This window comes from Gigantopelta aegis, chromosome 4 (assembly GCF_016097555.1).
Source record: "Gigantopelta aegis isolate Gae_Host chromosome 4, Gae_host_genome, whole genome shotgun sequence".
Taxonomy (NCBI): Eukaryota; Metazoa; Mollusca; class Gastropoda; order Neomphalida; family Peltospiridae; genus Gigantopelta; species Gigantopelta aegis.
The window spans coordinates 108,516,761-108,542,120 of record NC_054702.1 but is presented as its reverse complement, the minus strand read 5'-3'; the positions used below and the strand labels follow the sequence as shown (position 1 = coordinate 108,542,120).

Sequence of the window (25,360 nt, the reverse complement as noted above, 5' to 3'; positions counted from 1 at the left end):
ATAATCACTTCCGTGTTGAGGCGAGACTTGTTGACTTCCTGCATGCTTAAACACTACTTCCGCATTAACAAACCAGCATGGATGGTTTCCAGCTTTTTAAAAAACTTGGAATCGGAGCTAAATTTGATTTCAAGCGCTTTCAAAATGATGCTGAGCGTTTAAAAGTATTTTATATTTGTCTCATTTTGAGTGACTACATTGTGCTGTTGTCTGTGATGTATTGTGTTATTTTTATATCCCGACTTCGAAAGCCGACGTTGCACTAAATGGAGGGGTGGGGGTGTAATCAGCGCTCGTATACTTCCATTGAACTACATTAAACTAGAATTGTTAACCACTAAGTACTAATAACTGTTGTCAACTATTTTTCAAATTATGTGTGCACACTAGCTCAAGTGCTGAGCTAGCCCTGTCATGTTTATGTGATAAATCTGTCATTTTGATGAATTGTGTTTGTACAAAATGTGGAGGAAATCCAATGGTAGTTAAATGTAGAAGATTACTTTGTCAACAATGTTCTTCGTACTTTAGGTAACAGATTGTTAATTTGGGGAGATTCTAATGTCGGATAATTATGGGATATTAAACAAGCTTCCATTTCGTATCATGTTTATGTCCCAAGTGAAATATTTTTCAGTTGTCACGAGCTTTATCGATTGACAATGAAAATTATTTCACGAGGGACATAAACATGATACGAAATGGTAGCAAGTTTAATATCCTATTTATTACCCATACTCAATCTTAATTTATGTCACTCATCTCATTTCGTTGACGTTCCTGTATGGTTGTAGTCCGCTAATTGATGACGTCATCGTGTGACGTCAAAAGTGTTATGTCCCACTTGGCATTCTAGTGGGACGTATCACTTTGCTATGTACCAAGATATTTGTAACCATATGGGTAATAAATAATAATCTGTTACAATGAACTGTCAAGCCTATTTTAACGACGTTTGTGAGTTTGTCCCTTTTTTATTTAAAGGAATGATCAGGCAAAGCTGTTTGGACACCAACTGGTGTGCATATTCAACAATATTTAATGCATATTATTGCTTAAAATATTGGTATATTAATTAATAAAATGGTAATGATATTTATAAGTTGACTAAACAGTAGGGTGCGTTAACCAACCGCTGGGGCAAGTTGTTGGTTTTAGGGCAAGTTGACCTGCTTTACTTGTAAACATTACATTTGTACCCAAAACCGGCTGATTATATTTCATTTCCGTGTGTCAGGTTTCTACTTCTACTAGACAGAAACATGTATGGTTATTGTTATGAATGAACTTGAACATAAATGGTATTTTAGATATAGTACTTGTCTGAAATTTCAAAGCTGACAGTTTTTAACACTAGTTATAATATAGCTGTATTCTCACACATTTACACAATAAGGCTAGATGACACTCGAGCCAATCACACACCTATCCCCTCACCTATTGAGGCTTTAGTGGTTATAAAGAGATGTGTTGCCTAACATTTTTTAAAACAATGCCTGTTTTTATTCATAAAAAATAGCCATTCATGGCCAGTTTGTTAATATAAACTGACTTCCTACATCCTATTTGCTCATCTATCTAGAATTAGTAATATTTAACTGCTAACAGTTAACATTCCTTTCAGTGTCATTCGTAAATATAAATTTTTGTGAAATATTTCAATTCACAAAATAGTACTTAGCAGTATTTCAATTTCATAGATATACAATAGCCAGTTTGTTTAATTTATAAGTTTAAATGCCTCCAAATGATTTAAAAAAACAAACAAATCTGAGACATCCAGATACAACAAGTGTTTCCTTTTCTGACAAGACTCATGTTAGTGTAAAAATTACAAATGAAAGGGTGCAGGTGGAAATGTTTTCAATTGAAATTGGGCGAGGGGAGGGGTCTCAGGCTAGACAAACAGATTCTTCTATATTCAGCAATGTATAACTATGACAAAATAGTTTTAGGTTTGTGGTTTGTGTTCTTTACAGAATTGTAGCGTTCATGGATTGTGTTTAATGTCTTTAAAGCCGCACACCCTAGTTCCATCCAGCGAAAATAAATTATAATTTGGTTAATCTACAAACCTGTAACACACTTAGATCATGTTTTTATCAAATGGAGTGAAAAAGCAGGTTTTATATCGATAAATACCATGGGAATCTCCATGTCCCAATTGCTTGAAATAATTTTGAAAGTTAGTATTCTGATGTCACCAGTAGATGTCGCTTGAAGCACAACAATGCCTACGTCACGACAAATTGCACAGACTTTGGGGTGCGTTCGTTTCACGTCTCCTGGACATGTTCCAACTGTTCTGTGTCTCAATACAAAACGTTACAAACCCTTAAAACCAATAATTTTGCTAAGTCTTACGATATCTGGAGAGGGGATACAACCAGAACAGAACAGTTGGAACATGTCCAGGAGAGGTGAAATGAACGCACCCCAAGTCTGTGAAATTTGTCGTGACGTAGGCATTGTTGTGCTTCTACCGGTGACATCAGAATACTAACTTTCAAAATTATTTCAAGCAATTGGGACATGGGGATTCCCATGGTATTTATCGATATAAAACCTGCTTTTTCACTCCATTTGATAAAAACGTGATCTAAGTGTGTTACAGGTTTGTAGATTAACTAAATTATAATTTATTTTCGCTGGATGGAACTAGGGTGTGCGGCTTTAATTAAATTGTTTATAGAACTTGCCCGTTATCTAAATTAGTGGTTTATCTGTGTTCCACAGTGAAATTCAAAGGTTTATAATATTTAAAGGATCTTGTGTAATTTTTTGCGTTTGTTCTATATGTTATACTGTTTATTTTTATAAATTGTTTAAATATAGATCATTGCTCCAGTTCGTTCACATGACAACAAAACAAAGTTAGCTGAGTCAACTAAAGATGTAGATATAACTGCTTCTGAATCAAGTTCATCAAAGAAAAGAAAGTCATCAAAGCCTATATATGAAAATGGAAAAACCAAGACGTGTAAAGAAGGTAGCAATTTATGGAAAAAGAAGAATTTGATAAATATGTTTTTCAACAATATTTTTGTTTTTAACAATATGTGGACCAAGGAAGGATTTTCATGTTTCTTTGTAAATATTAATACACAATGATTAAATTCTGATTTAGGTACAGTATCACTCAATGATAATTTTATAGTTATTCATTTCGTGATCCTTTAAAAACTTTTCTTTTTTTAATGTAGTCTTTGTCAGTGTATTTTCTGGATCAAATTCCTAAAATAAATATTGTAAGCAAGATAGTATAAAGTGAGATAAAAACTGATATTTCTTTTTAATTATTATTCTTTTTGATATAATTGAAACATTTGCAAATTTTTTCAGAAGAAATATCAAGTGTGGATGACAAGAGTGATGAAGATAACAGATCTACAGATAACGATACTGAAGTAGAAAACAAACAAACTGAGCTATACCTTCTTGGAAATATTACTTCATCAGGAGATATTACGCCAAAGAAAACAAAGGCATTGAAAAAGAAGACCAAGAAGAAAAGGGTCACTAAACTTGCTGACTTAAAGCAGGAAGAGGTATTTGATTTTATTACAATATGTGTTTACCAAATGAAGTGTGGTAGTATAGAATTATCTTTAAATATGAATCATTCACGTAATTTATACAAATTTACATATGCAGCATACACAGAGGTACATCTTATGAAACAATTGCAAAGCTAGCTCTGTCATTCGCCAAATTCACCAAATGCACATTTTTGAAATAATTGGCAAATTTTATTTTAATTTGGCAAAATAATTTTTATTTTGAAAGAAAATAACTGGGGTTTTGCCATTTTTGAAGTTTACTAGATAATTTGGCAACATTTTCCTGCTCACCCAGAGCTAGCCCTGAATTGTTTTAAAACATTAAATATGAATAATTTTTATGAAAGAAAGAAAGAAATGTTTTATTTAACGACACACTCAACACATTTTATTTACGGGTTATATGGCGTCAGACATATGGTTACGGACCACACATATAATGAGAGAGGAAACCAGCTGTAGCCACTTCATGAGCTACTCTTTTGATTAGCAGCAAGGAATCTTTTATATGCACCATCCCACAGACAGGGTGGTACATAATTTTAATGAAGTAAAGTGCATGTTAGTGGGATTCCAATCCACTGCATGGTATCTTGTTGCTCTGAGAAACCTAACTTGTTGGTGTGTGTTTGATATTATACATAATCTATTCAAGAAAAATTAATTACATATGTAAGGTTTCGATTATACCAGTCACCTGGAAAGCTGGAAAGTGAAAATACAACAACTGAAATTCGGAGTGACTTTTATTTCAAAAGCATGGCATCTGACCACTTTTCATCAATGTCAATTTATGTTACATAAATATGCACAAGGCACTACAACATCAACATTAATATGACCTCAACACTAATATTTACTAAGCTTGGTTAACGCATCTAACCTGTATTCTTATTATAGTGCACTCGCACTTGGATGACTAAACAATCAATTTCCACAATAGGACTTGATACATTATCATGACCATAAACAACAGTCATTCTGTCAACAATATCAATCTTCACTTTAGCCCATATGGGGTTAACTCTTAATTAACAAAATCATGACATTAAACTACATATTCAATCTCCACTTTAACCCATATGGGGTTAACTCTTAATCAATTAACTCCAGCTTACCTAACGAATAGACATTTAGTCGCAAACCTATTTGATCAATTAATTCAAATAACTAAATACTGAAACCACACTTCAGTTTCTATTCAGAACCATTAAAATGTAAACAGTAGAGTTACTTCCCTTAATAACGCTAGACTGAAATTTCTATTTCCCTTCCGAACATTAAAATTACTTCCCTTGATAAAGCTAGACTGTAATTCTTGACCAATCATATAGACCGATGGACCTACACAATACGCTATCAGTCAAGGCAATTACATGTATTCATCAAGTTACTTTCCCTTGTTTTAAATCGAGTACAAACATACAATATTTAATATCCAACAATTACACTGTATCATATTAATAAAGTATTTTGGAGCAACAAATCATTTTCCTAAACCATAAACTTAGATGTACTAATATAATCCTACATAACTTACCAACCCCCAAGGTCATGCGACTCATCGTTCGCGATAACCATTTATTAACAAAACATCAAATTAACTGGACATGTCAACTTGTTATACATATATTTACATAAACTGTGTTTTTGCCAAGGTGTGGGACGTGTAGGTCTTCTGTACATTGTGTTTTACTAACCTGGAAAGTGAAAATACAACAACTGAAATTCGGAGTGACTTTTACTTCAAAAGCATGGCATCTGACAACTTTGTAATAGCCAATCAGACTTCACCACGCACTATAGCTCCGTATTTTATACGCTATTTTCCGTAAATACAGCGGACAGCCAAATATTTCAGTTTCCGATTTTATCGTTTTGTTACACATAGTTTACTTTTATTGTGATTTTTGTTGTCTGTTGATATATTATTCTATGGTGAGGTTTTTTTTCTGAAGATTAATCATCTGCGTAATGTGAACAAGATCCACACTTACGGTTCAGACATCCCGAACCCAGTACACAGCTTCTGCCAGCTACAGACAGAATATGGTCTGCACCCAACTCTGATGGAAAACATCCGGTCAGTTGGTTATACTGTGCCAACATCCATTCAGATGCAAGCTATTCCAGTCATGTTACATGTATGTATAGTCAAATTTAATATGTGTATATACTGCTATTTGTGTCACTGTGTCAAAATCACCTCATTTCAAACACCAAATAGCTATAGTTTAAAATGTTATGTTTATTATTTTTTAATTTTCTCTATTTGAAATGTGTCAAACCTATATTTTTGCTTATTAAATTTGTGACGTATATAATGTTTTGGGTGATTTTTAAATCTTAAATTTATTAAATATCACAGATATCTTCATATTAATGCTTTTACATTATGTAATTGTCAGTCAGTAAATATCATAAAATATAACCAACAATTTTATTTTAATATAGATGATGCAACAAGTCCTGAAGTTGTTTGTTTTTTGAGGTTTATTTTATTCACATTTTCCACTGAATTCTGTGATTTGATTTGGAAGCTCAGCCAATAAATTAAATGAGTTAAAGTTATAAATTATGGATGAAATTAATTAACCTTATTATGTTTGTGTTGGGAGGATGTCTTGAATCTTTTCATGATACTACACTAATAGTGGCATGCAGTGTGCTGTCACCTCCACAACATAGTTAAATTGACTGTGCTCTGTGCACTGTTACGCTACAAAAAGGGTTAATAATTTGTACATTTGTTTTGTCTGGACTAATTTTTAAAGTCGGGCAACAAATTAAGCTTTTTAAAATCATACATCATTATAAAAGTATTTCCATAATACTTTGTATGTAATTGTGTTGTGCTTCAGAGACGTGACTTGATGGCGTGTGCTCCGACAGGTTCTGGTAAGACGGCTGCTTTCATCCTCCCCATCCTTCACCACCTGAAACAACCACACAGTCTCGGCTTCAGGGCTCTGGTTCTCGCGCCAACCAGGGAATTAGCAAAGCAGGTTTCTATTTTCATATTTTTACATCTCTGTTATGGGTTATTTGGAATCTCAATTATTATTATTTTTAAATGGTTAAAATTATACAATGTTATCAACATTGTTGTATGTTAAAACTTTTGTCAGATTGGGTTTAGTGCTTATGTAATAAATAGAACATTTCTGCTACTCATTGTTCAAAGATTGTGATCTATTACAACTACAGTTGTGAATTGTAAGAACAATTGGTAAAGTTTATTTTAATTTGGCTGAAATGATTGATATTTTGTGGGTTTTGCATTTTTTAAACATAATTTGGTGACATTTTCTGCTCGCCCAGAGCTAGCCCTGATATTAGATGTTAAAACATACTGTAAAAAATGCAGAAATTGTCCGTTTCAGAGTGACATATTTTAGACTAGGAATTCATTGTATGTATGCTTGATATGGCATTTTTCATTTTGACAGACAACCAGAGAATTCAAGCGACTGGCTGAGGGGCTAGGTTTTCGCATTCACTTCATTGAGAAAGTTAGCACAGCCATTAAGAAGTTTGGCCCAAAAGCCAAAAAGAAATTTGGTAAAGGATTAATAATAATCTTATAGTACAGTAATAAACATGTGCACCAGCTGTCTTCTTAACTTGAATAATCTTCATTAAATGAAACATAAATTCAAATATTTTCTAACCAAACTTTGCTTGCTCTACATTAAATAGTCAAAGTAAAAACTTAAGTAGTGACATTTGTATAATTAATATAAAATATTTATTGTTTTAGATGATGTGCATATTTTGATACCAATACATAATTAATTTAAATCTCACAACAAAAATAACTCTTGACTAATGTGAACAAAGAAATAAACATAATCGTAGTTTTACAATCAAACATCAATCAAAATGAAATGTGGATCTTCCATTAAAATATCAAAACTTTGATGTGTACATTAAAATGATTTGATTTTTATTAACAATATTTTTCTGTACAGAGACCCACATAATCCTTGACACAAAACACTGCCACTATTAAATTCTGTTTTGAAAACAATGTTGATCATATTGTATTTTTTTTAACAAAACCTGGGTTTTTTTCAGATGTCCTGGTGACGACCCCAAATAGACTGGTTTACTTACTCAAGCACAATCCACCAATCATCAGTCTCAGCAGGTAATCTTTTGCTAATATTAAAATGTCAAATATTATGTCATTAAAAACACTCAATTTCAACACTGTTTATCACTTTCCAATTTCGCTAATTTGTTTTTAAATCCTTTACTTTTGAACAAAATATTTTTAAACTTATATTTAAAGTGACAATGCAATATAGAACAAAATCTTTATCTGATACAAACATTATGAATTTTTTTTATAAATTGACATGATTTTCCAATTAAATGTTACCTGCAACTACAGTCAGCAAAAGCAAATAAATATTGTCCTTTGGGTTCAGCTAACTGATTGGGTGCAAAGTACCTGAACTTTTAGAGTGGTTAGGAGACGTACTTTCTCAGAACATTTTGAAAACTTTCATGTCTTTTACAAAGTTTGTTTTCTTTAATGACATCGCTAGAACACATTGATCAATGAATCATTGGCTATTGGATGTCAGACATTTGGTAATTCTGACTCGTAGTCATTAGAGAAAGCCCACTACATTTTTCCTAATGCAGAAAAGTATCTTTTATATGCACTTTCCCACAGACAGGAAAGCACATACCATGGCCTTTTACCAGTTGTGGTTGGAACAAATGTCTTTTACATGCTACTAATTTGATTTTAAAAAATGTGTTATACATGTGTAACTATTTGTCCACTGCAGTGTTGAATGGCTGGTAGTGGATGAATCAGATAAACTGTTTGAAGAAGGAACGACCGGATTTAGAGATCAGGTAATGTTAAAGTAGCTATTGAATCGAAATAATGTAATGTAATATAATTTACTAATGTATTTATAATTACTTTGTAAACAAATAACACTTTCTGTCTAATTCTTTCATAAGTGACTTCTGTATAGCTTGTCTTTTTCAGCGTTATTAAAAAATATTCTCTAGCTGCAATAGTAGATATATTTTTTATATATTATATATTTTATATTTTCTTGTGCTGCTGTTAAACATTCATTCTTTCTAAATTGAGTATTTCAATATTTGCATTAAAGGAGTGTAATCATTAATATTAGTTAGCCTTAATCCCGCTGATCTTTGAATTGATTTATGTCACCCTTCTAATTACATATACAGTGAAACCTGTCAAAACAGGACCCTGAAAACCCCCGGAAACCTGTCAAAACAGGACCCTGAAACCCCCCGGAATCCTGTCAAAACAGGACCCTGAAAACCCCCAGAATCCAGTCAAAACAGGACCATGAAAACCCCCGGAATCCTGTCAAAACAGGACCCTGAAACCCCCCGGAATCCTGTCAAAACAGGACCATGAAAACCCCCGGAAACCTGTCAAAACAGGACCCTGAAACCCCCCGGAATCCTGTCAAAACAGGACCCTGAAAACCCCCAGAATCCTGTCAAAACAGGACCCTGAAAACCCCCAGAATCCAGTCAAAACAGGACCATGAAAACCCCCGGAATCCTGTCAAAACAGGACCCTGAAAACCCCCGGAAACCTGCAAAACAGGACCCTGAAAACCCTCAGAATCCTGTCAAAACCGGCCAAGTTTCATTTTCTCCAATTTTCGGAATGCTTAAACATGACACTCTAAATGCCAGATCCTGTCAAAATCTAAATAGGTCACCTGCATGATCCGGTTTAGACAGATTTCACTGTACATTCTTATACTGTAATGCTGTTACTTTATGTAAGTCTTTGCTCTTGTTGTAGTTAGCTGAAATCTACAAAGCTTGTGATTCAGGAAACATCCGTCGAGCTATGTTCAGTGCCACATTCGCGTTTGATGTGGAGGAATGGTGCAAGTTGAATCTCGATAATGTTATTCAGGTGTATGTTGGACCAAGGTAATTAATTAACTGATGTTACACATTTTTACAAGAATTTTCATGATAAATTTTTGAACAAATTTGCAGTAAAAAGATTATAAAATGTGCAGTAATGTATTTATTTATTATATATGAAAAGAGTATCATAAATATGAAAACAAAGAATTGAATAAATTAAATTGTACTCCAAACAATATGGATAATTTTACTTCTATAGGTGTAATAAATATTTTAAAAAGAGTTCAATAGTGTAATTAATTTGTTCTCCAAACAATAGGTATTAAGATAATGTATTTTCAGGAATTCTGCGACTGAGAATGTTGAGCAAGAACTGCTGTTTGTGGGCACAGAGTCGGGCAAATTGCTGGCAGTGAGAAACCTAATTAAGCAGGTATAAATTATCTTCTTCATTGTAAACTGACTGGAGTGTGTTCTGTATTGTGATTGGTTAATTACATTCTTTTTCCGGGATCAAATAGACAATAACACCTGGAAAGCTAATGACGTCATTAGAAAGTGACGTCATTAACAATTGGAACAAGCGAAGTTGACAATTCAAGGGTCTATAGTTAGATTTTTTTTTTTAGCCAGGTATTTTTTTCTAGAAATGCCAAATATACAGTTAGTTCTGTAGAAAAACGATTCAGTTTACAATGGACATAACCATATGGAGTTTTTAGATTTGCGGGTGTTAATGTCTATTTGATGCCCACAAATGTTTCATTTTTGACCTCAGGCTAACGCCTTCTGTCAAAAATGACATTTGCGGGATCAAATAGACAATAACACCCGCAAATCTAAAAACTCCATATGGTTATCTCCTAATTTTCCTATGTATTATGTGGACATTTCGGGTTAAAGTGAAATGGCAGAATCAAAAAATACTTTTTTTCTCCATTCTTTATATATTTGTTTCCCCAAGAAATACAGCTATCGGATGTTTTGACTATTTATTACAGTCATTACTATTAACAACTTATCTGAATAAGTGAACTACTATAACATTTCATTTGTGGGTTCTTGATTAATGATTCACAAATATTTGTTTGGGTCAAGAAAAAAGTGTTAATAATTTGCAGAAAAATCCAGTAACTTTCTTTAAAGTTATTAACTTATATTTAGAAGACAACTTATATTTAGAAAATAGTTGAAGTACATCTATGTCTACAGTCTTTGTTAATGTTGGAATAGTTCCATTTACAAATAAATAGGAATATTCTCGTCTTTAACTTTCTACACATAAGATACAAAAAAGATACAAGATATAAGACAAAATGTTTTTGTAAGGGCCTTTTTGCTAGGTTTGGAATGACCTCACCTATACCTCACAACAGTGGTAGCTCTTGTTAATACATCATGTATTACATGCGACTGCCTTTGGTATGTCAGTTGCCATGTGACCCTGCCTTTAATATATATATTTCTGAATTTTGAGCTTTATATCTTATAATAAAGCCTGTAATTGTAGTATCGCCAATGTGATGAAGGAGGCCGGGTGTCCCGTTCCAGACTACATGCTGCAGATGAAGCCACCTAACAAGTAAGCACTTTGTTTTCTCTCTAATCTTGTTTTAAATTATCTTAGTCTTCTCTGTTTTTGTGGAAGAAGAATTTGTAGGGCCATACCTAGTTTAGAACTATATGGGGGAAGCAGTAAAAACAGTCAGTAATATAGGGCTATACCTAGTCTAGAACTATATGGGGGAGGCAATAAAAACAGTCAGTAATATAGAGCCATACCTAGTCTAGAACTATATGGGGGAGGCAGTAAAAACACTAATATAGGGCTATACCTAGTCTAGAACTATATGGGGGAGGCAGTAAAAACACTAATATAGGGCCATACCTAGTCTAGAACTATATGGGGGAGGCAGTAAAAACACTAATATAGGGCCATACCTAGTCTAGAACTATATGGGGGAGGCAGTAAAAACACTAATATAGGGCCATACCTAGTCTAGAACTATATGGGGGAGGCAGTAAAAACACTAATATAGGGCCATACCTAGTCTAGAATTATATGGGGGAGGCAGTAAAAACACTAATATAGGGCCATACCTAGTTTAGAACTATATGGGGGAGGCAGTAAAAACACTAATATAGGGCCATACCTAGTCTAGAATTATATGGGGGAGGGAATAAAAACACTAATATAGGGCCATACCTAGTCTAGAATTATATGGGGGAGGCAATAAAAACACTAATATAGGGCTATACCTAGTCTAGAACTATATGGGGGAGGCAGTAACAACACTAATATAGGGCCATACCTAGTCTAGAACTATATGGGGGAGGCAGTAAAAACACTAATATAGGGCTATACCTAGTCTAGAACTATATGGGGGAGGCAGTAAAAACACTAATATAGGGCCATACCTAGTCTAGAACTATATGGGGGAGGAAGTAAGAACACTAATATAGGGCCATACCTAGTCTAGAACTATATGGGGGAGGCAGTAAAAACAGTCAGTAATATAGGGCCATACCTAGTCTAGAACTATATGGGGGAGGCAGTAAAAACAGTCAGTAATATAGGGCCATACCTAGTCTAGAACTATATGGGGGAGGCAGTAAAAACAGTCAGTAATATAGGGCTATACCTAGTCTAGAACTATATGGGGGAGGCAGTAAAAACACTAATATAGGGCCATACCTAGTCTAGAACTATATGGGGCAGGCAGTAAAACACTAATATAGGGCCATACCTAGTCTAGAACTATATGGAGGAGGCAGTAAAAACACTAATATAGGGCTATACCTAGTCTAGAACTACATGGGGGAGGCAGTAAAAACACTAATATAGGGCTATACCTAGTCTAGAATTATATGGGGGAGGAAGTAAAAACACTAATATAGGGCCATACCTAGTCTAGAACTATATGGGGGAGGCAGTAAAAACACTAATATAGGGCTATACCTAGTCTAGAACTACATGGGGGAGGAAGTAAAAACACTAATATAGGGCTATACCTAGTCTAGAACTATATGGGGGAGGCAGTAAAAACAGTCAGTAATATAGGGCCATACCTAGTCTAGAACTATATGGGGGAGGCAGTAAAAACAGTCAGTAATATAGGATTATACCTAGTCTAGAATTATATGGGGGAGGCAATAAAAACAGTCAGTAATATAGGGCCATACCTAGTCTAGAACTATATGGGGGAGGCAGTAAAAACAGTCAGTAATATAGGGCCATACCTAGTCTAGAACTATATGGGGGAGGCAGTAAAAACACTAATATAGGGCCATACCTAGTCTAGAATTATATGGGGGAGGCAATAAAAACAGTAATATAGGGCTATACCTAGTCTAGAATTATATGGGGGAGGCAGTAAAAACACTAATATAGGGCTATATATGGGGGAGGCAGTAAAAACACTAATATAGGGCTATACCTAGTCTAGAACTATATGGGGGAGGCAGTAAAAACAGTCAGTAATATAAGGCCATACCTAGTCTAGAACTATATGGGGGAGGCAGTAAAAACAGTCAGTAATATAGGGCCATACCTAGTCTAGAACTATATGGGGGAGGCAGTAAAAACACTAATATAGGGCCATACCTAATCTTAGAACTATATGGGGGAGGCAGTAACAACACTAATATAGGGCCATACCTAGTCTAGAATTATATGGGGGAGGCAATAAAAACACTAATATAGGGCCATACCTAGTCTAGAATTATATGGGGGAGGCAATAAAAACACTAATATAGGGCCATACCTAGTTTAGAACTATATGGGGTAGGCAGTAAAAACACTAATATAGGGCCATACCTAGTCTAGAATTATATGGGGGAGGCAATAAAAACACTAATATAGGGCCATACCTAGTTTAGAACTATATGGGGGAGGCAGTAAAAACACTAATATAGGGCCATACCTAGTCTAGAATTATATGGGGGAGGCAATAAAAACAGTAATATAGGGCTATACCTAGTCTAGAATTATATGGGGGAGGCAGTAAAAACACTAATATAGGGCTATACCTAGTCTAGAACTATATGGGGGAGGCAGTAAAAACAGTCAGTAATATAGGGCCATACCTAGTCTAGAACTATATGGGGGAGGCAGTAAAAACAGTCAGTAATATAGGGCTATACCTAGTCTAGAACTATATGGGGGAGGCAATAAAAACACTAATATAGGGCCATACCTAGTCTAGAACTATATGGGGGAGGCAGTAAAAACACTAATATAGGGCTATACCTAGTCTAGAATTATATGGGGGAGGCAATAAAAACACTAATATAGGGCTATACCTAGTCTAGAATTATATGGGGGAGGCAATAAAAACACTAATATAGGGCTATACCTAGTCTAGAACTATATGGGGGAGGCAGTAAAAACAGTCAGTAATATAGGGCCATACCTAGTCTAGAATTATATGGGGGAGGCAGTAAAAACACTAATATAGGGCTATACCTAGTCTAGAATTATATGGGGGAGGAAGTAAAAACACTAATATAGGGCCATACCTAGTCTAGAATTATATGGGGGAGGCAGTAAAAACACTAATATAGGGCCATACCTAGTCTAGAACTATATGGGGGAGGCAATGAAAACACTAATATAGGGCCATACCTAGTCTAGAACTATATGGGGAAGGCAGTAAAAACACTAATATAGGGCTATACCTAGTCTAGAATTATATGGGGGAGGAAGTAAAAACAGTCAGTAATATAGGGCTATACCTAGTCTAGAATTATATGGGGGAGGCAGTAAAAACACTAATATAGGGCTATACCTAGTCTAGAATTATATGGGGGAGGAAGTAAAAACACTAATATAGGGCTATACCTAGTCTAGAACTATATGGGGGAGGCAATAAAAACACTAATATAGGGCTATACCTAGTCTAGAACTATATGGGGGAGGCAGTAAAAACAGTCAGTAATATAGGGTCATACCTAGTCTAGAATTATATGGGGGAGGAAGTAAAAACACTAATATAGGGCTATACCTAGTCTAGAACTATATGGGGGAGGCAGTAAAAACACTAATATAGGGCCATACCTAGTCTAGAACTATATGGGGGAGGCAGTAAAAACACTAATATAGGGCCATACCTAGTCTAGAACTATATGGGGGAGGCAGTAAAAACACTAATATAGGGCCATACCTAGTCTAGAACTATATGGGGGAGGCAGTAACAACACTAATATAGGGCCATACCTAGTCTAGAACTATATGGGGGAGGCAGTAAAAACACTAATATAGGGCCATACCTAGTCTAGAACTATATGGGGGAGGCAGTAAAAACACTAATATAGGGCCATACCTAGTCTAGAACTATATGGGGGAGGCAGTAAAAACACTAATATAGGGCCATACCTAGTCTAGAACTATATGGGGGAGGCAGTAAAAACACTAATATAGGGCCATACCTAGTCTAGAACTATATGGGGGAGGCAGTAAAAACACTAATATAGGGCCATACCTAGTCTAGAACTATATGGGGGAGGCAGTAAAAACACTAATATAGGGCCATACCTAGTCTAGAACTATATGGGGGAGGCAGTAACAACACTAATATAGGGCCATACCTAGTCTAGAACTATATGGGGGAGGCAGTAAAACACTAATATAGGGCCATACCTAGTCTAGAACTATATGGGGGAGGCAGTAAAAACACTAATATAGGGCCATACCTAGTCTAGAACTATATGGGGGAGGCAGTAAAAACACTAATATAGGGCCATACCTAGTCTAGAACTATATGGGGGAGGCAGTAAAAACACTAATATAGGGCCATACCTAGTCTAGAACTATATGGGGGAGGCAGTAAAAACACTAATATAGGGCCATACCTAGTCTAGAACTATATGGGGGAGGCAGTAAAAACACTAATATAGGGCCATACCTAGTCTAGAATTATATGGGGGAGGCAATAAAAACACTAATATAGGGCCATACCTAGTCTAGAACTATATGGGGGAGGAAGTAAAAACACTAATATAGGGCCATACCTAGTCTAGAACTATATGGGGGAGGCAGTAAAAACACTAATATAGGGCCATACCTAGTCTAGAACTATATGGGGGAGGCAGTAAAAACACTAATATAGGGCCATACCTAGTCTAGAACTATATGGGGGAGGCAGTAAAAACACTAATATAGGGCCATACCTAGTCTAGAACTATATGGGGGAGGCAGTAAAACAGTCAGTAATATAGGGCCATACCTAGTCTAGAACTATATGGGGGAGGAAGTAAAAACACTAATATAGGGCCATACCTAGTCTAGAACTATATGGGGGAGGCAGTAAAAACAGTCAGTAATATAGGGCCATACCTAGTCTAGAACTGTATGGGGGAGGCAGTAAAAACAGTCAGTAATATAGGGCCATACCTAGTCTAGAACTATATGGGGGAGGCAGTAAAAACACTAATATAGGGCTATACCTAGTCTAGAATTACATGGGGGAGGCAGTAAAAACACTAATATAGGGCTATACCTAGTCTAGAACTATATGGGGGAGGAAGTAAAAACACTAATATAGGGTTATACCTAGTCTAGAACGACATGGGGGAGGCAGTAAAAACACTAATATAGGGCCATACCTAGTCTAGAACTATATGGGGGAGGAAGTAAAAACACTAATATAGGGCCATACCTAGTCTAGAACTATATGGGGGAGGCAATAAAAACACTAATATAGGGCTATACCTAGTCTAGAATTATATGGGGGAGGAAGTAAAAACACTAATATAGGGCTATACCTAGACTAGAACTATATGGGGGAGGCAGTAAAAACACTAATATAGGGCTATACCTAGTCTAGAACTATATGGGGGAGGCAGTAAAAACAGTCAGTAATATAGGGCCATACCTAGTCTAGAACTATATGGGGGAGGAAGTAAAAACACTAATATAGGGCTATACCTAGTCTAGAACTATATGGGGGAGGCAGTAAAAACACTAATATAGGGTCATACCTAGTCTAGAACTATATTGGGGAGGCAGTAAAAACACTAATATAGGGCTATACCTAGTCTAGAACTATATGGGGGAGGCAGTAAAAACACTAATATAGGGCCATACCTAGTCTAGAACTATATGGGGGAGGCAGTAAAAACACTAATATAGGGCCATACCTAGTCTAGAACTATATGGGGGAGGCAGTAAAAACACTAATATAGGGCCATACCTAGTCTAGAACTATATGGGGGAGGAAGTAAAAACAGTCAGTAATATAGGGCCATACCTAGTCTAGAACTATATGGGGGAGGCAGTAAAAAGTGTCAGTAATATAGGGCCATACCTAGTCTAGAACTATATGGGGGAGGCAGTAAAAACACTAATATAGGGCCATACCTAGTCTAGAACTATATGGGGGAGGCAGTAAAAACACTAATATAGGGCCATACCTAGTCTAGAACTATATGGGGGAGGCAGTAAAAACACTAATATAGGGCCATACCTAGTCTAGAACTATATGGGGGAGGCAGTAACAACACTAATATAGGGCCATACCTAGTCTAGAACTATATGGGGGAGGCAGTAAAAACACTAATATAGGGCCATACCTAGTCTAGAATTATATGGGGGAGGCAATAAAAACACTAATATAGGGCCATACCTAGTCTTAGAACTATATGGGGGAGGAAGTAAAAACACTAATATAGGGCCATACCTAGTCTAGAACTATATGGGGGAGGCAGTAAAAACACTAATATAGGGCCATACCTAGTCTAGAACTATATGGGGGAGGCAGTAAAAACACTAATATAGGGCCATACCTAGTCTAGAACTATATGGGGGAGGAAGTAAAAACAGTCAGTAATGTAGGGCCATACCTAGTCTAGAACTATATGGGGGAGGCAGTAAAAACAGTCAGTAATATAGGGCCATACCTAGTCTAGAACTATATGGGGGAGGAAGTAAAAACACTAATATAGGGCCATACCTAGTCTAGAACTATATGGGGGAGGCAGTAAAAACAGTCAGTAATATAGGGCCATACCTAGTCTAGAACTATATGGGGGAGGCAGTAAAAACAGTCAGTAATATAGGGCCATACCTAGTCTAGAACTATATGGGGGAGGCAGTAAAAACACTAATATAGGGCTATACCTAGTCTAGAACTACATGGGGGAGGCAGTAAAAACACTAATATAGGGCTATACCTAGTCTAGAACTATATGGGGGAGGAAGTAAAAACACTAATATAGGGCTATACCTAGTCTAGAACTATATGGGGGAGGCAGTAAAAACACTAATATAGGGCCATACCTAGTCTAGAACTATATGGGGGAGGCAGTAAAAACACTAATATAGGGCCATACCTAGTCTAGAACTATATGGGGGAGGCAGTAAAAACACTAATATAGGGCCATACCTAGTCTAGAATTATATGGGGGAGGCAGTAAAAACACTAATATAGGGCCATACCTAGTCTAGAACTATATGGGGGAGGAAGTAAAAACACTAATATAGGGCCATACCTAGTCTAGAACTATATGGGGGAGGCAGTAAAAACACTAATATAGGGCCATACCTAGTCTAGAACTATATGGGGGAGGCAGTAAAAACACTAATATAGGGCCATACCTAGTCTAGAACTATATGGGGGAGGCAGTAAAAACACTAATATAGGGCCATACCTAGTCTAGAACTATATGGGGGAGGCAGTAAAAACAGTCAGTAATATAGGGCCATACCTAGTCTAGAACTATATGGGGGAGGCAGTAAAAACACTAATATAGGGCCATACCTAGTCTAGAACTATATGGGGGAGGCAGTAAAAACACTAATATAGGGCCATACCTAGTCTAGAACTATATGGGGGAGGCAGTAAAAACAGTCAGTAATATAGGGCCATACCTAGTCTAGAACTATATGGGGGAGGCAGTAAAAACAGTCAGTAATATAGGGCCATACCTAGTCTAGAACTATATGGGGGAGGCAGTAAAAACACTAATATAGGGCTATACCTAGTCTAGAACTATATGGGGGAGGCAGTAAAAACACTAATATAGGGCTATACCTAGTCTAGAACTATATGGGGGAGGCAGTAAAAACACTAATATAGGGCCATACCTAGTCTAGAACTATATGGGGGAGGCAGTAAAAACACTAATATAGGGCCATACCTAGTCTAGAACTATATGGGGGAGGCAGTAAAAACACTAATATAGGGCCATACCTAGTCTAGAACTATATGGGGGAGGCAATAAAAACACTAATATAGGGCCATACCTAGTCTAGAACTATATGGGGGAGGCAGTAAAAACACTAATATAGGGCCATACCTAGTCTAGAACTATATGGGGGAGGCAGTAAAAACACTAATATAGGGCCATACCTAGTCTAGAACTATATGGGGGAGGCAGTAAAAACACTAATATAGGGCCATACCTAGTCTAGAACTATATGGGGGAGGCAGTAAAAAACACTAATATAGGGCCATACCTAGTCTAGAACTATATGGGGGAGGCAGTAAAAACACTAATATAGGGCCATACCTAGTCTAGAACTATATGGGGGAGGAAGTAAAAACACTAATATAGGGCCATACCTAGTCTAGAACTATATGGGGGAGGCAGTAAAAACAGTCAGTAATATAGGGCCATACCTAGTCTAGAACTATATGGGGGAGGCAGTAAAAACAGTCAGTAATATAGGGCCATACCTAGTCTAGAACTATATGGGGGAGGCAGTAAAAACACTAATATAGGGCTATACCTAGTCTAGAACTACATGGGGGAGGCAGTAAAAACACTAATATAGGGCTATACCTAGTCTAGAACTACATGGGGGAGGAAGTAAAAACACTAATATAGGGCTATACCTAGTCTAGAACTATATGGGGGAGGCAGTAAAAACACTAATATAGGGCCATACCTAGTCTAGAACTATATGGGGGAGGCAGTAAAAACACTAATATAGGGCCATACCTAGTCTAGAACTATATGGGGGAGGCAGTAAAAACACTAATATAGGGCCATACCTAGTCTAGAATTATATGGGGGAGGCAATAAAAACACTAATATAGGGCCATACCTAGTCTTAGAACTATATGGGGGAGGAAGTAAAAACACTAATATAGGGCCATACCTAGTCTAGAACTATATGGGGGAGGCAGTAAAAACACTAATATAGGGCCATACCTAGTCTAGAACTATATGGGGGAGGCAGTAAAAACACTAATATAGGGCCATACCTAGTCTAGAACTATATGGGGGAGGCAGTAAAAACACTAATATAGGGCCATACCTAGTCTAGAACTATATGGGGGAGGAAGTAAAAACAGTCAGTAATATAGGGCCATACCTAGTCTAGAACTATATGGGGGAGGCAGTAAAAACAGTCAGTAATATAGGGCCATACCTAGTCTAGAACTATATGGGGGAGGAAGTAAAAACACTAATATAGGGCCATACCTAGTCTAGAACTATATGGGGGAGGCAGTAAAAACAGTCAGTAATATAGGGCCATACCTAGTCTAGAACTATATGGCGGAGGCAGTAAAAACAGTCAGTAATATAGGGCCATACCTAGTCTAGAACTATATGGGGGAGGCAGTAAAAACACTAATATAGGGCTATACCTAGTCTAGAACTACATGGGGGAGGCAGTAAAAACACTAATATAGGGCTATACCTAGTCTAGAACTATATGGGGGAGGAAGTAAAAACACTAATATAGGGCTATACCTAGTCTAGAACTACATGGGGGAGGCAGTAAAAACACTAATATAGAGCCATACCTAGTCTAGAACTATATGGGGGAGGAAGTAAAAACACTAATATAGGGCCATACCTAGTCTAGAACTATATGGGGGAGGCAATAAAAACACTAATATAGGGCTATACCTAGTCTAGAACTATATGGGGGAGGCAGTAAAAACACTAATATAGGGCCATACCTAGTCTAGAACTATATGGGGGAGGCAGTAAAAACACTAATATAGGGCCATACCTAGTCTAGAACTATATGGGGGAGGCAGTAAAAACACTAATATAGGGCCATACCTAGTCTAGAACTATATGGGGGAGGCAGTAAAAACACTAATATAGGGCCATACCTAGTCTAGAATTATATGGGGGAGGCAATAAAAACACTAATATAGGGCCATACCTAGTCTTAGAACTATATGGGGGAGGAAGTAAAAACACTAATATAGGGCCATACCTAGTCTAGAACTATATGGGGGAGGCAGTAAAAACACTAATATAGTGCCATACCTAGTCTAGAACTATATGGGGGAGGCAGTAAAAACACTAATATAGGGCCATACCTAGTCTAGAACTATATGGGGGAGGAAGTAAAAACAGTCAGTAATATAGGGCCATACCTAGTCTAGAACTATATGGGGGAGGCAGTAAAAACAGTCAGTAATATAGGGCCATACCTAGTCTAGAACTATATGGGGGAGGAAGTAAAAACACTAATATAGGGCCATACCTAGTCTGGAACTATATGGGGGAGGCAGTAAAAACAGTCAGTAATATAGGGCCATACCTAGTCTAGAACTATATGGGGGAGGCAGTAAAAACAGTCAGTAATATAGGGCCATACCTAGTCTAGAACTATATGGGGGAGGCAGTAAAAACACTAATATAGGGCTATACCTAGTCTAGAACTACATGGGGGAGGCAGTAAAAACACTAATATAGGGCTATACCTAGTCTAGAACTACATGGGGGAGGAAGTAAAAACACTAATATAGGGCTATACCTAGTCTAGAACTATATGGGGGAGGCAGTAAAAACACTAATATAGGGCCATACCTAGTCTAGAACTATATGGGGGAGGCAGTAAAAACACTAATATAGGGCCATACCTAGTCTAGAACTATATGGGGGAGGCAGTAAAAACACTAATATAGGGCCATACCTAGTCTAGAATTATATGGGGGAGGCAATAAAAACACTAATATAGGGCCATACCTAGTCTTAGAACTATATGGGGAGGAAGTAAAAACACTAATATAGGGCCATACCTAGTCTAGAACTATATGGGGGAGGCAGTAAAAACACTAATATAGGGCCATACCTAGTCTAGAACTATATGGGGGAGGCAGTAAAAACACTAATATAGGGCCATACCTAGTCTAGAACTATATGGGGGAGGCAGTAAAAACACTAATATAGGGCCATACCTAGTCTAGAACTATATGGGGGAGGAAGTAAAAACAGTCAGTAATATAGGGCCATACCTAGTCTAGAACTATATGGGGGAGGCAGTAAAAACAGTCAGTAATATAGGGCCATACCTAGTCTAGAACTATATGGGGGAGGAAGTAAAAACACTAATATAGGGCCATACCTAGTCTAGAACTATATGGGGGAGGCAGTAAAAACAGTCAGTAATATAGGGCCATACCTAGTCTAGAACTATATGGGGGAGGCAGTAAAAACAGTCAGTAATATAGGGCCATACCTAGTCTAGAACTATATGGGGGAGGCAGTAAAAACACTAATATAGGGCTATACCTAGTCTAGAACTACATGGGGGAGGCAGTAAAAACACTAATATAGGGCTATACCTAGTCTAGAACTATATGGGGGAGGAAGTAAAAACACTAATATAGGGCTATACCTAGTCTAGAACTACATGGGGGAGGCAGTAAAAACACTAATATAGAGCCATACCTAGTCTAGAACTATATGGGGGAGGAAGTAAAAACACTAATATAGGGCCATACCTAGTCTAGAACTATATGGGGGAGGCAGTAAAAACACTAATATAGGGCTATACCTAGTCTAGAACTATATGGGGGAGGAAAAAAAGTAAAGTTTGTTTTATTTAACGACGTCCACTAGAGCACATTGATTTTTAATCTTATCATCGGCTATTGGACGTCAAACATATGGTCATTCTGACACTGTTTTTAGAGGAAACCCGCTGTCGCCACATAGGCTACTCTTCTTTATGACAGGCAGCAAGGGATCTTTTATTTGCGCTTCCCACAGGCAGGATAGCACAAACCATGGCCTTTGTTGAACCAGTTATGGATCACTGGTCGGTGCAAGTGGTTTACACCTACCCATTGAGCCTTGCGGAGCACTCACTCAGGGTTTGGAGTCGGTATCTGGATTAAAAATCCCATGCCTCGACTGGGATCCGAACCCAGTACCTACCAGCCTGTAGACCGATGGCCTGCCACGACGCCACCGAGGCCGGTCATATGGGGGAGGAAGTAAAAACACTAATATAGGGCTATACCTAGTCTAGAACTATATGGGGGAGGCAGTAAAAACACTAATATAGGGCTATACCTAGTCTAGAACTATATGGGGGAGGCAGTAAAAACACTAATATAGGGCTATACCTAGTCTAGAACTATATGGGGGAGGCAGTAAAAACACTAATATAGGGCCATACCTAGTCTAGAATTATATGGGGGAGGAAGTAAAAACAGTCAGTAATATAGGGCCATCTCCAGTTAAACAAAAACAACACTTTTAAATTAAAAACCACTCTTTTTTTATATTTGGAGAGGGGGCGTAAAATTTTAAAACAAAATAATTTTTAGTTTTTTGCATTTGTTCAGGGTTTTTTTTATAATTGCTAGTGTTGTTCTGTAACTGGTAATATAGGGAATAACTGGTTACTGTCTAAGATATCATTTTTATCCTGTGAAGGTTAGAATGGCGAATGCAGCGAGGCTCTGCCAAGCTGCATTCGCCATTCAACCTGAGCAGGGTAAAGCTGATATCTTAAGACAGTAACCAGTTATTTCTTTTAGCCTGCAATCCTACAGGAATAGTTGGAAAATCATTAATTATTCAATTTTTGTGTATGCAAATAGAGTATCATCAACCTAGCAAGGCATTTGCCGTATGACGTCATACAAGATACATGACGTCATTTTTCGTAAAAGCATTTCTAAACTCTAATTCATAATAAATATACAAGTATTGTATTGTTATCGCAAAACTAAAAGTTATTTGTATATACTGCACTTAAACAAATGATTTAAAAAGTATGTTTATTGAAAATCTAGTCTGAAACACTCGAGTCAAGTCGGGCTTATGTCATGTGACCTATATTTTTGGTCAGTGACTGAAAATATAGAGATTTATCTCATCATCATATCTTGCCAATGTATACAGTGATTGCAGGATAAAAAAACATTATTTGAAGCAGTTTTATATTGACTGACACAATAACTTTTTTATATCTCCAGGAAGATGAAGAAATTGTTGTCTCGCAGTAACCGACCCCGTGACCGGATCTCGACTGTTCCGCTTCCAGACCTCCAGAAACAAAACTGGAAAAAGTATGTAGTAGCTTGTAGTTTCATTTCATTTATACTTATTTCATGCTTCTGTCCAATGAAGGTTCAATTGCGCTGTCCTGGGCACACACCTCGGCTATCTCAGCTTCAAATAGTGTAAAATCCGACAGTTACTTCCAACATAATTCGATGAGACATGGGAATGCACATAGCTAAGACAAGGGAAGATGATGTCAATTACCGAAATGACAGACTAATATGCAACTGGTAATGCATCACTGCATATGAAATTTGTACAAGTCACCCAGATGTTGACTAGGCTAGGCATTTTTGAAGTTATCTTAACGCTACGAAATCGTAAAACCATCATAGGCTATGACGTCATTACAGTACATGCCATAGTGACATCATAGCTTACAGCAGTTTTACAATTTCATAGCACTAAGTTAGCTTTGAAAATATAGGCCTATATGGTTAATAAATTATAATTTGTTTCAGAATATGTTTTAAGAAAATCTTCTTATTTTTAAGGAAACTCATTAAAGATGTAAAAAGGAAGCGAAAACTGTCACATGGAGAAGGCAAAGCCAAAACATCACAAAGTGCAAACAAAAAGTTTAAAACTTCATCAATCACCAGACAGAATGACGGCAAGCCTGACAGGCAACAGACAGCCTTGATAAAGATGAAACACACAGAAACTCACAAGAACAAGGTCTCCAAGTTGTGAAAGTTCTTATTCTTACAGACTAAAAGTAGGACAGAAAGAACTAGTATGACAGTAAACTTGTAAATAAAGGAATTTTTACGAACTATTTTCAAGTGTTTGTTTAAATCTCTAATGTTGTAAGAGTAGTGTTAATTATCGCCAGTGTATCCTGTCCTAAAACCATAGATATTGTTATTAGATACAAGACCTTGATTTTTCTGAAAATATGAAAATGTGTGTGGCAAAATTGCATTTGATATCAAATCGGTTATTGAAGCATGGTGTCATGAAATTAGCACTGAATATCTATATTGAATGTTTTCAGTTGGCTAACACACATCCTTCTGTGGCATTTTGAGGGCCACCCTTTGTGTTTTCAAACAAAACACCCACCATAGATTATCCAGCTGCTGTGATGTATATATTCTTAACTTCCCAACCACTAAAGATACATGTTTCTGGTGGCCATATTTACCACACATAAGTTCCTGTACTTTCGTCTTAGTTCGTGGTACAAAGCTCCCGTTCTATTTGAGATTAGTTAGTCTTGGGGAAGGCCCATGTTATTGGCAGCAGAGAACAAGGAAACAAAAGAGATTGCATTGGTGAAGGAATATGAAGCTATTGTGAAATGGAATGTTCAGAAGATAATTTTTCAAGAAGATTTTTTTTTTTTTAAATATACAATACAATAACTTTATTTCCATGTTCATATATGAATAATAAAAACAGTCTGGTCGAAAAATAAAGTACATAAAATATTAATCGCTAAGAACTAAAAACAACTAAGACTATCTAATAAAGTACATGTAGTGTTACGGATTCTGTTGTCTTTTGTCTGATCTTGGATACTCAGTAAATTAAAATAAATATTAAGTGGCAGAGGGTCTGGTTAGCAGAGTAGTTTGTGCTGTGTTCAAATCTGAGCAGAGCTGTGCGACTGTAATGAGTTGTGTTTTAGGGCAGTTAAT

General features: G+C 36.7%; 1 protein-coding gene across 1 annotated transcript; it reads left to right on the top strand.

The window, feature by feature from the left end:
- Window positions 1-4: 4 nt before the first annotated feature.
- Window positions 5-24,497, top strand: LOC121370156 (probable ATP-dependent RNA helicase DDX52). The gene is made up of 13 exons (XM_041495271.1): window positions 5-164; window positions 2,836-2,989; window positions 3,343-3,548; window positions 5,519-5,704; window positions 6,422-6,565; window positions 7,010-7,121; window positions 7,638-7,710; window positions 8,363-8,432; window positions 9,379-9,512; window positions 9,795-9,881; window positions 10,963-11,034; window positions 23,630-23,722; window positions 24,212-24,497. The coding sequence occupies exons 1-13, from the start codon at window positions 78-80 to the stop codon at window positions 24,408-24,410; spliced, it is 1,617 nt and encodes a 538-aa protein (XP_041351205.1). The 5' UTR covers window positions 5-77; the 3' UTR covers window positions 24,411-24,497.
- The last annotated feature ends 863 nt before the right edge of the window (window positions 24,498-25,360 follow it).